We start from the raw sequence: 16,979 nt of genomic DNA on the forward strand, positions 1-16,979 counted from the left end.
CCATCTTTCAAACTCTTTTATCCAGTAAAGGGTCAAAGGATGCATAATTTAGAAAAAAATCACTCGGTTTTGTTTTTCTGTAGCTACGTTTAATAAGTTGTGTCACGTCGAGGTAGTTCGGACAAATGCAATCTGTGCCATCAAATCAAAATTGAACTCTGAGATCATTCAGTAGCACTTTATACCGTTTGGATGTGTGCGACAGTGCCGGTTCACTGGGAGCCAGAGAGCTCTTGGGATGGCCGTGTGCAGCGCGAGGCGTGCGAGTGAGGGACTGGTAAGGGATCCCGAGCCCTGGATGAATAACGGGAGATCCCTGGGCGCGCGTGCTGCCTCGCTAGCAGATGGACGAGCATCAGCGGCAAGGAGCGCTGCATGTCATTTCTCATTATTAAGTGCAACTGAACCTCGACTGATCACGCGGACTGGTGCGCACCGGCAAGCATCGGACGGCTTTTTCAAAGTGCATTATATTTTTTGGGGGAAACGCGTTTAAATAATAAAAAAAACATAGACTTTGCGGACTGAACGGTGGATTTGTGCAACATGGTAAGCATACCAATTACACTGTGCTGAGAGCAGATTTAGCCATCACTATAACGTATAAACGTGCATTAAGGTAGAGCAGTATTTACAGAGGCGAATGCCATGCACCTTTTAAAGCTATTTAAGTCGCTTTCATAAAGCAGTTTATGTCAGATTTGCCCTGGTGTGTTATTTTAGTATTACCATTAATTACTAGGGTACCTCATTACAAGACCCTCTGGCTTCTGGATTTTTAAGAACCGCTAATTTTCGTACTTCATGTGCTTCTGAAACAAATTTCTAATGGTTTACACTGATAAACATGATATACATAACCATGAATGAGTAGAATGCCTGTTTCTAAACTGGGCTAGGGCGCACATCAATGAAAACACTATATGAACAATATATTTTGATGATCATTAATTCTGTTGCTGAAATTTTTGTATAGTAAACCTGAATGTGTTTATAAGCAACATCTGTCTGACCCTGCCAGACCATTGCAGGTAAGAAATTACCCTACATCTTCTGACTGCTGGACATTTCTGGCTTCCCTCACAAAGCATGAATAAAGACGGTGTTGTTTTGGACAAAAAATAAACTTTTTTCTCAATTGCGGAGAAACCACAAGCTGTAGGCTTGATTGTGAAAACTCTCCCCCAGTCTCTCTCTTCATCTACCCTGCAAAGTTTGGTTGGCCGCCTAAACGTGGCACGGCCGTGTCTTAATTCTCAGCGGTGGCTGGTAGCTGAGCGCTGATCTTCACATGCTGGTCTTTTTGCCTGCACGCTCGTATGATGCTATACATGCACACAAAATAGGTTTTGCGGTTATGATTTTTTAAAATTACATTTTAGTGCTTATAGCTTTTTCTGGCTTGATTGTGACCTCTTCGTTTTGGTTTATATAATGCAGAAGGTAAAGTTTGGGTGTATTACGCAACAGGAAACAGCTTCAAAGGCAATTTTAACCTATAAAAAAGGAGAGCAAGGTCCATTTTCCTGCAATCACGGCCCACTTTTCGTCTTTCTATGAAGCTGAAGTTACTTTTATACAGTTAAGCCGGTGCATAAATTGCGAGACCATTTTGCGGGTACATTTACTGGTCCTATACATAAAACAAGAGAATCTAACGTGAAAGGGACTGATCTCTCCACAAAAATATGTCCGTCGTAAACATCTCATGACATCACTGCCCAAGAGCTCGCTTTCCGCAATATAGCCCCGGCGTAATTTACATTTCGAAACGATGCGCAGGCCCTGTAAGCGTTTAACTAATCAGAAATGTTTACGCGCCGTTTTACTCGCCGCAGCAGATCGTCTTTTGCCTCCGATATATATATATTTTTTTGCATTTGGCTCATGTTGAGAAATACTGTTATTGCGTTTTACTAGAAAGGAAATCGTTGGTAGCGTAGATTGGGGAGGTCCTGTGTGAGTGGCGGCATGGCTTATTGCGAAATAAATATAAAGATATACAGTATTAAACATTGATCTACTGAAATTCAATTCAATTCGATTAAAAAAACTTTATTTATCCCCGATGTATTTATAAGTTATATTATGTAAAACTAAGGCTGACAAATCATTTGACATCCTAGTGAAATCATGTAATCTAGTGGCAAGACCACTATATTCCCATTTAGGTTTTTGTGACTAGTTTCCGATCCATATAATTGTATATCACATGAAACCATGATAGACGTGTTTCAAAGGACAGAGTTTCGCCAAAAATGTAACTGTGTAGCTCTTCACTGCTTGCGGCCAGTGAAATGGTTAAAAACAGCCCATTGCCGTGTACTCCGTCATCACATTTTTTAACGTGAACTGGGATACATTAAATGAAGACTCTGATCAAACCACGAGGACCAGACGGTCTGTCTAGGGCAGCATGTGGTTCACACCGATCGAGCCCGGCAGGCGCATTAGGCAGATCTCTCTCGAGTCTGGTATTAAGTAGCCTACAGTCCCCGAGCCCTGGCACCAGTGTAATAACAGCGCTGTCTCCAGCGCTGGCCGCCGTCCACGCACGTCGGTTCTGCTGAGCAAGACACTCTGCGGCTTTAAAACGGAGCTGCGGACCTACGGGGGAGCATCCCACTGCGCTGCCTCCCGGCTGCCAAGCAAGCTGCTGCTCGCAGAAAGCGCTGCTCTGCTTATCGTGATCCTGGTCTACGCGAGAGTGTCTGAAAGGCGGTCATTTGGGATGCCCAGCCTGTCCGTTTTCACTTATAAAGCCTTCTTCCCGGGCACTCCTTTTCTTTACCAGAAATGGCACGCCTGTCTTGTGAAGATGACTAAACATATTTGGCAATAATTTCACAACATTTAACAATTACAATTCCTCATTTCTGTTTTCTTTTTTTTTTTTGTACTGTATTGTTTTTTTTTAAATGTTGATTGACAATATAATTGTATTGTATTATTCATATTTTCTGGTAATTCTTGTTACAGTGTTTTAAAATGACCACTGAAAAATCTGGTAAGGAACACAAAAACAGTATCAGATTGTCTGATATCTAATTTGTCGGGTTTATTTATCTTTGACCGAAATGGTTTTAACACCCCTTATGTTTGATTTACGGGCTAATACCAAAAGGGGGGATGTGCAAAAAGCTGAAAACAGAATCCAAGAAAAGCTAAAAACAGAATTTGACCCCTGTGTACCGTGTACGGGATCTTATGACAATGAAAGCCTGATATTAAAGATACTGGACGTTCTATTCAGTGAGGAAATGAGGGCAGAAAGCATGACCAGAGCACTTTCAGATTGCGGAGACTGTCGCCAGTTTTTTTGCTTTCACCCCTTTTTCAGAGGGTTGTTTGGTGTAATTTGTATGAAAGCGTTATTGAAAATACACCTTTATTAACCTGTTATTCATACTGAAGAACTGTAAATTATGTGGTATTTTAGCATCTTCATCTGATCCATTCTTCTCTTGTGATAGGTTACTCACAATCTCAGGTTCAATTATAAAATTCTCATGTATTAAAGGCACCTCTCTGACAGCCCCATCACAGAACATATTGGAAAACACTGACCCCAGGCTAGGTGCTGCCTAATGTAAGGTGCATATGAATGTTAACATGACTGGTGCTCACTGTTGTGCCACAATACACTGTTCGATTTCTCCACAGCTTGCTGGAGACCAAGAGAGCAATGACCGCTGGAGCCATGTCCCCCCGCACACCCACAACGCCCCATCCCCTGTGGTTCTTGCAGAGATTACCCTCCCATAGAGGAAATGGGTGATCATCATCAGGTCAAGACTTCCTTCCTCTTCATCCAACTGCAGTCGCCCTCCAAGGCCATCGGGCCGTCGTGTCCTGCCGACGCTGTCGACGCTGCCTCCAGAGAGGAAAACTCCAGCCCCACTTTTGCTGGAGATGCCGAGCTGAGCAGCTGCGCCGACCGAGAAACCGGCTTCTGCTTGGATGTCCTGAAATCAGACTATGAAGATGGAACCCCTGAGTTCTTCAGGTCAGGCTCGTTGGATCCAGCTGGAGTTTCGGCTGTAGCAGAGGGACACGCCGGCAACCAAGACGGTTCACTTTTGAACACAGTGAGATCAGAATTTGACGGCAAAAATACGCCGCCGCGTTCTCCCGTTTGGATCCTGCGCCAAGATACACCTTCTGAAACAAGAGAAAAAGTCCAGTCTTCACCCATGGATACCGTGTCTTCAGCATCTTCTTCTAGTGCTATTTCAGGAGAATCAGCCTTGAACAAGGTTCCAACTCATGGATTATATATGGAAGAGCCAGTCAAACTCTTGGAATTTGTGTACCCAGCTGATGGTCAGCCTCCTGTGGAAAAAGCCACTAACGCGTGGTGCACTGATGTCCCTGGCAGTAACTTAGATGATGCACCTTGCGAGGTGGATGTGAGTAAAACAAATAAGACTCTCCACAGGGAGAGTAAGACCTTCATGTCTGCTGTCATGGAGAGGTCTTCCAAGATTCCTGGAAATGCCTACAAGAAGTCAGGGGATCAAAGCTCATCGATGGTAGAGACCGTTCCTCAACCACCTGGCATAATGATGCCTCCTACTCAGACCACAATATCAGCAGCTACTCAGAGCTCTACGTCTAAAGGTCCCTCAACAATGTTCAACCCTACAGTGATTCAGAAGGTGAGTCTTTGCAACTCCTTTGATTTCTCAGTAAGCCGTGCCTCTTATCTGTGCAACTTAAAGCACCAAGACACTGTAACATTACAGCATTCAAAACATGACAGACAGTTCATTTTCGGATGAAAATATTTTACTTAACGCTACTCCCAAAAATTTCAGTACTGATTTCAATAATAAATACTGATATATTTCTGTCCATCCATTCATTCATCCATCCGTCCAGCTCTTAATTGCTTATCCTGGTCAGTGCCTGGGTATTGGTGTATTTACTGTATTCTTATTTTAAATGAAAAGGAACACAATGATGCATGAAAATGCATTTATTCTGTATTATTTGGAGTATATACAGAATGGAAACAATGTAGTTAGGCAATACACAAATATGTTATTGATAGCTTGGTCATACATACAACTGCCCACACAGTAAACTAATGCTTCCACCCAGATGGGACGATTGCCGATTAGCATCCGGGGCTCGTCTGTGTCATTCCTCTAGCTAAATGGACTAGAAATAATTCCATCCCCAGCTTTTCCCACCAGGAAGGTTCTGCTTTTTTGAAATTTAAGAAATTAATGACATTTAACTTAGAACTGGAGTAGTCACTGCAGAAAATCACTGCATAAGATCACTGTCAGGAACTGTGAGGAACGTCTTACATGTTACACAGTAATTATCCATATTGAAATTGTGCTAATATTGTACCGATTCTTAATTTAATGTTTACTTATAATTTTTTTACCTAAAATAGGTCTTTCAAATGCGAACAGGGAAAGTTTTATGATGAGAGACCTTACTTACAGAGTACATTGTCTGCCATTGAAATATATACCTTTTATGAGAACTTTTGATTCAACAGTATTAACTGATATTATAAGTGTATGTGTGTGTCACATCTCTCCTGCCTACCTGTTAATAGATAGGGTGGGAACACCCAGACTGGAACTGGACCACCCCCTAGTGTTAGGTATTCAAAATTACTGTCTGCAATGTAAAAGCCAATTGAATATTCAGCCTGGACAATTCAATTAAAAGTTCAAAACTTAACAATAGCCATAGGTTATTTAACTGAACACACAAAAACCCAAATGTTATCAAATATAGTCATAAGAGAAAACAAATATGGCATCTTCTGATGGATAATTTGATGTGTTTAATCGTGATTTTTTAATTATCCATGTCCTGCTTGTACTCAAATGATGGATAATAGGCATAGACAGATACTGTCTAAGAATACAATCACATTAGTAAGCACTAACAGTGATACATACCTTTTGTTCATGTATACCTCAGTAATAAAATGTGAAATGAACCTCTGTAAACTGGGGAATATCATATAAATCTAGCTTTTGGTGCTGAGTATTTGCTATAATCAACATGTAGGTGTAAAGAATGAAGCTGTACACATATTTCTATAATGTCAGTATATGCTTAGAGGACTGGATAGAAAAATGAATCCAGACCCATTTTTTACAGTTGAAATCCAGATTGCATGTCCTATTTCTAAAGAAAAATAAAATTCAGTTGAGTCTCAGATTATCATGTGAAGCCAACCTTATATATGCTCAAGTAAAACTAAAGTCCTAATTCAGCACTTTGTGAGTAACGCAGCTGCATAACTTACAGACTCTACGTTTACACTGGATTCGTCCCAGAGTCTCCACCTTCACTGGTCCTCTGTGAGTTTTTCTTTCAATCAATCAGCGAAATTCTGCATTAAATCAATATACAGTTCACATATAATGCAGAAAAATGTATTTCTAATCTCAATAAAATGTAATGTTCAGCACTCCAGGTAGTTTATACACACCATTGTTACTGTACACTTTTGTTCAGGAAATTCTAAAGTGGCTTGTTTCATTTTGCCAATAATTGCCTTCCTTCATTTTGAAACACATTCATGCTGATTCCCCACATTGGCAAAAAATACATTCACAAAATTTGGCAACAACGGTTTGTTGACATTATAGTTTACATTTATCAATGGCTTTCTGTAATTTATAGCCTAAGGCTTCATTCCACCTAGATCGAATTTATGTTAACATGAACTAAAAACATAAACTATTCATAGTACAAATTCGATGTAGTACACCTACAGATCCAGCGGCAATATAGGAAAACCATTTTTCAGAAAACCTTTTTACTATAGGACATATTGATAGCTTCATTGAAAAGTAATGTCATCAAAGACAGTCTAATTTTAAAGTAGCCTAATTATTTTCAGAATAACATATAATCAGTACATGCAGCATACCGTATGAACCAAAAAGGAAAGCTTCAAACGCATTTTATCTGTACTTATTGCATAAGTAACACACAAAGAACATTAGAGCATTAGACTGTAATGCTGGAAATATAACAAGAACAATAAGAAATATAATCTTATTGATTATACGAATAATAATAATAATAATTATTATTATTATTATTATTATAATAACGTGGCATTGTCTTTCAGCAGAAATTCGTTGAATGTTTTTTCTGTCAGATGGAGACGCTCAATCGTCTTTGCACGGACACGCTCCAGCATGTCGCCTTCTGTGCCTTTTTTCCACATGACCAACGTAATGAGTTGCTACTGCCACCTTTATGTCCCCGTTTTCACACAATATAACAGAAACAGAAAAACGTGTTAGGCAAAACACCGACAACCCCATTACTTTCAGTTATTCTCTCTTTGAGTTCCCCTGGAAGAAAGTAAAAACGAACTGGAATTAACGAGAAAATCCCTTACGTGGAGGTTTGCGGGAAAAAGGTAGGATGAGGAAACGCTTTAAAGGGGAGCGTACCAAGTGTCGCGGCGTCTGGGGGTGGCGGGCCATAGCAAAACAGATCAAAAGGCCTGAATAAACGGCGAGCTGGAACTGCAGCCGATGGGGGGGGGTCTTGTGAAGCCACTGACATTACCAGCAGACGGGCGCAGGTATGCTCGGGGGTTGCGTGTTGCCTAAACGGAAGGCACGGATTCACTGATTCACCCCCTCAGACATCCGTCGCACCAGACGCGATGCCGGAGCAGAAGGTTTACCCCCAGCCCTTCGCTCGGACTTTTGATGTCCCCTGTATCGGAGCTGTCACGCCTCCGTCCGCCGCCTTCGCTTCCCGAACTGTGCTTGGAGGCAGCCGCGACTGTCAGCGCTGCGGTTTCGTTTTATTTTATCGTCAGTATTACAATGCCTTTAAGCCCAGATCCTTTGGAGGAGGCATCTTAGATGGTTCGGGGCTCAGCATCAAATGTTCCCTCTACTGCCAGGCGATGATGAGGGAGGGAAACTAGGTGACATCGCTGATCGAGCTGTCAGCGCAGGCTGCGCGAAAAAGGTGCCGCACTTAGTAGTATCTGAACACAAAGGCTTTGCACAGGGATATGGAAGAGAGCGATGAGGTAGGGAGCCGCCACTTTGCCGCTCTTTTTCGGCTGTCGCCGTGTCCGTGCGCGTTCCCTGGGCTCGCGGGGTCGTCGCGTGTCCTGTTAACTGGGAGCCAGCCTCCGAACAAAGACAAACACATATCCAGATTACGCACGCTGCTGACCAGTTAGTTAAGCTGGCCGCTTGTCATGTGCACGACCTATCAACTTGTTATCGCTTAGTAAGGGAACAGTGGAGCTGGTTGGTGGAAACAGTGAGCCCGTGCATGGAGGTAAACGACTTTATTCTCTAATTTTGCCTATGAATAAGGTGTGGGCTGTTCTGCGGAAAGTCCGTTAGCCAAGCTAACTAATATTTCTTAATGGTATGCAAAGCGGTATATGGAATAAAATTGATAACATTTTTCCCTGAGCTGTTTAGATATGTGCAGTATATCAGGGACTCAGTAGCGTTGCCTCTTTTTCTGCCAGTCCTGAACAATGGTTATATGGATGTTATGTGCGTGTTGGGCTGTAATGCACCGCTTTTCGGCCGTGCACACCTCGGGCAAAACCGCGCTGTTTGGGATTAATACACGTGGGTTACACGGTAGCATTTCGCCGTCGTTTTAGTGTCCCAACCTGGCAGAGGTGATCCCATCCCCTGTCCCGACTCTCAGGTGACTGGCTGCGGCTCCTCCCGCGGCATCCAGGTGTCACAGCGGCTCACTTCCCCCAGCATCAATAATTAAAAAATCTAAATACCTTCTCATGGTAGCTGACTGATGCATTTAGGCAAAAATACTGTTGTGCATAATGAGACGTGCTCATCATCTTAAATTTTCAGCCGTTTATTAGTAGTAGAGTTAAATTGTAGATTATTAAATTTTACAAGGCACCCCATGGTGTGGGGGATTGGGGGAGTTTTAGCACACAACAAGCATTTAAAAGTAAGTGACCTTTTTGGTTTCCTTTCCCCTGCCCCTTTAACTATACCCTTAAATAGCAGTATGGACTATATTCCTCTTTAGGTTATGCCAAGTTTTGCTGAAAGAATGCTGTGTGTATCAAAAGCAGAATGACTCCCTGCAACAGGGCTTGACTGAAACCCAAATCACAGTGTGTGGGTTTTGATTTCACTCTGGGGTAATTGCAACCTTTCTGTACTTGAGTTGCAACTACAGTATGAAAACTGGAGCAGTAAATCTGTGGAACACAACTGCCTGTTGAAATAGCACCTCCGTATGCCTTTTAATAGTGGGTATGAATCTTGTTTGCAAGTATTACCTATCGGTAGGTAGGCTGAGGCTGGACTGGTTGATGTTAATAACCCTGCTGCAAGCTCGCTGCTTAGCAGATTTGATTGTTCTGACCATATTATGTTGCTTTTTGTAAAAGTATGAGTACAGTTATATGGGAACTCTTTGGGTTTCACATCCTATACCATATTGCTTTCCTTTGACACATACGTACAGGTAAGTATTGGCATCACCCCAGAAGGCATTTTTTAAAATGGCCTGTTTTTTGGGCAGGGGGTCATTCTGGCGGAGTGAGGGCAATTCAGGATAGAGCGGATTGGAGTTTTATTGCATTCCAGCTGGATGCCATTGCGAATCGAAGTCTTTATGCAGCCTTGAGTTTTGTCTGCCTGTCTGGGTTGTGTCCTGTAATGTGTTTGCTCACGTGAGTGCGGGCTGTTGGTAGCACAAAGGAGAATGCATTTGGACAGGTTCACTAGAGCCAGTGCTCTTGGAAAGTTCCCCCCCCCCTCCAGAGCGGAGACGCAGTGTGTGTTTCTCCGTTGACGGCGTTGCTAGAGGCCTGTTAACGTTGTTTCCGCATCTCCCTTAGCAGACATTATGTGCTTCCCTTTCATTCTTGTAAACAAGGAATCATTTTCCTCGTGTGGCTGAAATGGTGTACAAGTGTCTGTGTCAGTAGTTGGATTTTCCTCTGGTTCTGTAGCTGAAACCAGTGTTCATGTCCATATTCTCTCTCTTGCTATTGCGACATTTTATATAAGTATGTATGTATGCATGCATGTGTGTGTGTGTGTGTGTGTGTACAAACACACACACACACACACACACACACACACACACACACACACACACACACACACACACACACACACCTGGAGCTTATTTTAGCAATTGCTCATTTTTCCATTGTGGCTCTAAACTGAGCTCCGTTTATGCCCCAGTATGCCTCACTTATTTAGGTTCTGGGGAAGGTTAACAGAAGCCTCTGTTATGCTGCATTTCAGATGGATGATTGTGTTATTAATCATTTATGATATACTTAAGGAATGCTGTTACCTGTTTTTTTTTTGAAGGTATTGAATATTTGCCAATGTTTTCACTGGTTCAAGCACCAGCTGTCTCGCAGCATCCCAGAGGGTCTGTCTTGGGCTCTCTCTCAGATGCTTTTTTATAGTACTCTTTGACCCTGAGTTAACTATGACTCCTACAGCATGAGCATATCGACATTCTGCACGGGATGGACTATACTGCTTAGGGGCTAATGGATGTGGCCCATCTTCAGGAAGTCCATCGTCATTAAGGGCTCTTCCTTCCTGCCGGACAGATGCTCCTAAATAGATCACGCGATATGATTTTGAAGTACTGCTTTATGTGCACTTCCTGTGCAGAGGGCCTCATATGGAAGTGTAATTTTGTGGAAGATGTTCATTATCATTGTTAGGGGTTTCTCAGTCGGTTATCTTTTAGAGGTAATCTGTTCCCAGCTGGCTGCAGCAGCAACCCTTGAAATGTTTGTCTGTTAATCATTACCTCTCGAGAGGAGTCATATAGGTTTAATATCCTATTGCAAGTTAGAAAGGAAGCCTCTTGTGTGTCTGAGTTTAACTGCAAGGAATATGAACTGCAAGGAAATGCACCCTCTAGAAAAGTCCCACGTGTATTGGCATGCTGGTTTTCAATTAAAATTAAGGTATTTGAAGTTTATTTCCTTTAAAGGAATGAACTGGAAGTGAAGATTATATCTCATTTCTGTCACTTTCATTCTATTTTTTTAATTTTTACATGTAAGGAAATGACATAGTGGACTGTAAGCAGACAGGCTATAAAAAGCTAATTTACATTATAGAACAGCAAAATAATGGATTATGTATATAAATAATTACTTTTACGTATATTTTGTTGTCACTTGTCATCTTCAAAAATGCATAATCTTTGTTTTATTTAATTTAAAGACTTTTGTTTCCCCCAATTTATCAGAATAACAAGAGTGCAAATTCATCTGTTTTTTATCAAACTAAATCTCATAACATACAACACAATAATCCTGTCCGGACTTTTCTATCAAAACAGTCATAGTGACTTTGCTTACGAACTTAAATATCGGTGTCACTGATATCGCTTCAGGCATGGCGAGAGCATCACTGGGCTGAGGGCTGATCGTTCGTTTGATTTCCAGGCTTTCAGCTGGTTTATTTGTTTTTATAAAACAGCACTTTGTAGTTTTTGTGTGTGTGTGTGTGTGTGTGTGTGTGGGGCGGAGGGGGGGGGGGTTACGAAATGCAATGAGGCTGGCAGCATTGCATGATCACAGTGGCCTGTAAGGAGGATGCAATGCATGAGGTTGTGACCGTTGATGTAACAAGTTACTGATACCAGAACCATTGTTCCACCACTAAAGGTCACTCGATACAAGATGTTCTGCAATTCAGAGTTTTTTTTTACTACACTGCTTCTCGCTTCGAAGTGATGTAGAGCCGCATACTGATGGAAGTCATGCCTTGTGGCGTGGACTTCAAACTCTGTCGGCACTTTCAGCACTTAAATGTGCACAGTGAGGACACTGGTTCTGGTCTGGCAGGGAGGTGACGCGGTGTGGGGGCTCGCCTGGGACGTTCCGTCTGGGTGCTGGGGATGCTGATTGAAAGTGGGAGTTCTTAATGCTTTCGAAACCCCAGTTGCAACCATGCATGAATGCACACATGTTCATTTCCCACATTCCATGAAACGAACATAAATCTGGTGACTTGTTCGACCCGTTTTTGTCTTTGAGCTCCCTCCAGCATGTCGTGGGAAGTCGTCGTGCTGCTGGCGTTGAGTTGGTATTAGGTAAATGGAGCACAGTTCGTGGTTTTGTCAGGAATTGGAGATATCGGCCCAGGGGGCAGACAGGAAAGCTAAGCCAGGGAACGACTGCTATCGTGATGGACTCAACAACATCTGTAGCCCGCTGAGACCCACAGACATTCCCTCCAAATGGCTTTCATTCACCCAGAATGGGAAATCGCTGTTCGAATGGAAACGTTTAACTGTGGTTGCTGTTTTGACGTATTGTAGCTTACAGTGATGAAAGTGACCCAAGTTTTCTGCTGGAACCCATCCCGCAGCTCTGGGTTATTACCTTAGTTTTAGCCACACCTTGTGTGGCTTTGCCCTTCATTAATTAGCACAGGAGCTAATCAGCAGGACCTACAAAAAAGATATTCCACAATGTTAATTTCTGATGTTTCTGCGATGAAGGTGATCATCTGGATGTGATGTCGATTCTCTCTGATTGAGCAGAGCACTGGAGATTTTTTTGGTGCCTTCGTTTCTGTGGGAAATATTAGAGATGGTTACTGTTGTTGTTCTGACATTGCATTGTTTATGTGTAATGTTGCAGATGCTTGTTATTATTGTCGACATTGCGTTATTTACATGTAATGTTGCAGATGGTTACTGTTATTGTTTTGACATTGTTTTCGTGTAATGTTGAAGAATGTTGTTTGCTAATGGCGGCTCAGCGAGTACTTCTGTTGCCTCATACCTCCAGGATTGGGAGTTTGCATCCTACCTTCGTTATTTGTGTGTAGGGTTTGCGCTCTCCCTGGCTCATGCGGGTTTCCTCCTGCTACTTGCTGTCTCAAAATTGTGCTTCTTTGTGCACCTCAGTTGTATGGTTTAACTCATTATTATTTCTCTGTCTATTCAATCCACTATATTGCTGCTGTAATATTTATAGTTCACATATACCTTGCACTTGGCATATAAACCCTTGTGTCCAGCTCCCCTATTTTTTCCCCTGTCCTGTGTTTTGTGCACTTTCAGTCTCTCATCCCTGCAAAACCCCTCCCATTGTAAGTCGCTGTTTGTATGTCGCACAATGGTCCTGGGGGAATGTTATGTCATGCTGCTCTGTACCTATATATGGATGGTATGACAATAAAGCTCACTTGACCTGACTTGGTGTTCCCAGTCTCCCGCTTTGTGCTGCCTGGGATAGGCTCCTGGAGAGGCTGACCTGGATAAGCAGTTAGTTAGATAGAAGATGAGTGTTGGCTTAGAGATTACGTCTTTTTGGTTGTGTGTGCATGTTTTCTTGAATATCTCTAGGCTGAGAACTTTGATAAGGGGTGCACCTCTGTGTAGATTTAAGCATACCCTGCCCCCTGTCCCCCCCCATGCCTGATTTCAGTAAATATGTATTAGTTGTTTTCTGTTCTGTCAATGGAAAGACATTCTGATATGATATGGAGGAAAATTAAGGAAAGGTTCTTCACTTGATTTACATTTAGAGTCATGAGCATGGTCTGAAGAAGCTGTATGTCAGCATGAATACTAAGTATTTGTCAAACTCCGGTGAGGCCGGAAGTAAATGCTGTGGCCTGTGGCTGCATTTTCCCAAAAAGTAATAACGGGACAACGGGGAGCATTTTCTCTCCCGGTGCTGAACACAAGGGGGTCGCAGTCATGTGGTTGGAGAACTCTGGACATGCCACTGAGTGAATTAAGGCAGTTAGCTGAGGTTAGTCTGCCATTTGGAGCCAAGGAAGTGTCTTACCTTCATGCAAACACCCTACATGGGTCCACTCATTAACTGTGATACGAGTGGTTCATTGGCCTCATTGATTATTCAGTCTTATTTACACAGTCCTAGATAAGTGTTGCCTTTTTGGGATCGATGTGCTCTTGCTGACCTGCTTTATCTTGACGTGTGGCTCTGTCATAGTAAATCACTGCGTTTCTAAACATAAACGTGTGTCTTGGTCAGCTCAGTATTTCTGCCTTAAATAGGTCAATACTAAGGATGCACTGATTCAACTTTTTCTGTCCCGATACCAATACCGATACCTGGGTTTTGGGTATCAGCCAATACTGAGTACCGATCCGATACCAGTTTTTAATAAGCTATAGGCTTTTGCCTTACTGTGTGGAAGAGGCTGTGATCATTCTTTTATGTGTAAGGCAACATCAGGCTTAACTTAAACCTTAAACAAAGCTTTCCTAACTTTGTAAAACTAAATGTAACACCTGTGAGTGTGTATGTATATGTGTGTATATATTTATCATATATTGCATATAATGACAATTCAGTAAATGTGTAATGTTGTTTGTGTGTATAAGTATATATAAATATATATATTTACCTTACTTCAAGTCTGAATTTTAAACTCAATCATTTATATCAGAACTCTGAATTCTCAGCTTTGTACAGAAGAACAAAACATTGACTGTACTGGTTGATTTATACTTCTGCGTCAAATGGACACATAAGTATGACGTAGCCGTGGACCCTACGCCATAGCCTGATGTGCACCTCCCCAAAAATGTAACTACATGTCGCGGCAATGCAGACCGCAAGGATTGTGGTTGGTCTGCTTGGTGGCATTCCTATTTTTTATAGGAGCGAAGAAAGCGTACTTATACTGGTGATGGAACCTGTAGCCTTAGTTATATCTAACATTAAATAACTTACTTAGTTTAATGTTAGATATAAATAACGCTTCAGTTTCGTTTTCTCTTGCGTCTCCAGAATTTGCGCTAAAATTTGTTGCTGCGGTATTTCTTTGCTAGCATTAGCAGACTAATGTACTCTGCACTGTGGTGCATCTTTAGATGTTTGATCAAATCGCTTGTGTTAAATGACATGCTGTCCCTTCCTCCACTTTAGCAGAACAGAGCTTACAATCTGCTTTACTTCTCTCGTCGTCCCTTATCTGAAAATATGTCCAAACTGCTGACATCCGTGGCGTATACTCAACAATTTTGCCAGTGCCGGTGTTCTGTGAATTTATCCTTCCCGAATGTTTCCGGTTGACAAATCTCCCGGCCGCTAGTCGCCAAAGTCTGATTGAGCAGCACAAAAAATGCAGCGGCTTTGAGTTTTAATGTAATGTTGCACTTAAGTGGTATCGGTTCTTGGTATCGGACAATTTTTACGAGTATGAGCGTAGTATCGCCTGATACCCGATGCCGGTATTGGTATTGGTGCATCCCTAGTCAATACTGTTCAACCCCAAAGAGCTCGGTTAGAGATTCCTATTAGCAGGATAAAGTGAGTCAAAGGGTAAAACACCTGCAGCAACCAACTAATGTTGTTAAATACTTAAGTGTTTGAAATTAATAACCACCAGCCACTCCCTTGCTTCTGTGCTTCAGAGTATAGACACAATACATTTGTAAAATAAATTAAGGTTCTCGTCTGTCATGATTTTTTTTTTTTATTATATAAGCTTCTATTCTGGTTTCATTCTGGCTTTTTTAGCAGATGTTTTGCTTTTGTTAGTCTTCATATTTCACTGTCACTGCAGGCAATGCTCCTTCCTTTAAGCAGCGTAAATGTTTTCCTGGTCCTCTGCACGTGATGGATGTGAGGACGATCTTCCCTTGTGAGCTATGAATGCAAAACCATTCCTTGCAGTGTGGATGATTGCGGAGGGGTCATGTTGGGGTTTACCGGCATCCTAGCAACATATAGCTTCTTTCCCTGGTCTGCTCCGTAAACGCGTGGAAGACAAGTCAGTTGCATTGACAGAAAATTGAGGAAATCGCTCAAGTTTTATAAAAGTTGTTCAGAACACCCTGGCTTACAAATTTTTTCGGCTTTTGCTTTGTTTAAGTGCTCAAAAAGTGGTACTCTAATAATTCCCATCAAACATACAGTGAGAAAGGCTCCAGTTCTATACAGTCTGAGTGAGGCCTTCATTCCAGTGCCTACTGCAGGCAGCCATGGTAACCACTTTCCCATGGAAACTTAGAGGATCCGCTAGGGTCAACAAATCACACATCTGACTCCACGCTAAAGCTCAACCCCCCCTCTTTTTTAGGATTTACAAGGCATCACTGATGATGACACTGTTCAATTGATAAATCACTCTAGCAGGATATATTTTGTGATTCTGTGCTCTATGTAGAGTATTTGATGGTTCCTCTTTGGAATTAACTTGCCGCACTTTAACTAACGTTTGTGGATTGTTTTCCACAAAATTGCCGTAAATTGCAGGGCAACGTTTGTATTGACTGTGGTGCCTTTTAAGTAAAAGGCAGGAATTGCCCCATAACTGCTTAATGATTTAATTTATAAGTACATTTTTTTCTGTATTGGGGTTGAAAGACAAATGTCTTAGGTATCTAAAGGATGCCTTTTATATTTATAAAACATCTTTTAGACATATAAAAAGAACTTTTAGATAACAAATGACACATGAATGACTCAGTGACACTGATAAATGTCAGATTAAAAACCACAATGTTTTTCTTGACTTACAGCTTGCTTCCTTATTGAATGGTAAAACTCAACTAAACTTGACAGATGCATAAGTAAAATGCAATTACTTTCGATGTGTAGTTTTTAAATGTATGTGTATTTGCTGAGTTAAGACAAGTTCACCTAGAATACAGATGTTGAACCAGTTTAAAAAGACACACACTAAAACACTATAGCATGATAGGAATAGATGTCTGAGTTTGACAGCATTAGTGACAGTGGGTAACAGTGCCTGGTGACATGTCAGGGTAACAAGTTTGTGACTCGTGTCCTGTGTGTCACTCTGACTGGTATGTGACTGCAACACAATTTGAATGAATGAATGAATGAATAGCATAGATTCCATGAAGCCATTCCATTTAATCCATGAAGCTTCCAGCCCTAAGTATCAAGGTACTTTAGGTAAAGCATGCATTGATACCAGTATTAGACTGCACATCCATAGCTCTAGGTCTCTGCGTAAGGGTTT

The 16,979-nt window shown here is 41.8% G+C and overlaps 1 protein-coding gene across 5 annotated transcripts in view; it reads left to right on the forward strand.

The window, feature by feature from the left end:
- Positions 1-213: 213 nt before the first annotated feature.
- Positions 214-16,979, forward strand: part of psd3l (pleckstrin and Sec7 domain containing 3, like) — a 114,993-nt gene continuing 98,227 nt past the window's right edge. For 2 of the 5 annotated variants that reach the window (XM_023795574.2, XM_023795585.2), the window contains exon 1: positions 7,726-8,041. In XM_023795574.2, coding sequence (XP_023651342.2) covers positions 8,024-8,041 — 18 coding nt within the window. In that variant the 5' untranslated portion in view covers positions 7,726-8,023. Of the gene's footprint in view, positions 550-3,663; positions 4,659-7,725; positions 8,042-8,205; positions 8,299-16,979 lie in introns of those variants that run through there. The other 3 variants (XM_023795566.2, XM_023795557.2, XM_023795595.2) reach the window with 3 other exon arrangements.

Source organism: Paramormyrops kingsleyae, chromosome 7 (assembly GCF_048594095.1).
Source record: "Paramormyrops kingsleyae isolate MSU_618 chromosome 7, PKINGS_0.4, whole genome shotgun sequence".
Taxonomy (NCBI): Eukaryota; Metazoa; Chordata; class Actinopteri; order Osteoglossiformes; family Mormyridae; genus Paramormyrops; species Paramormyrops kingsleyae.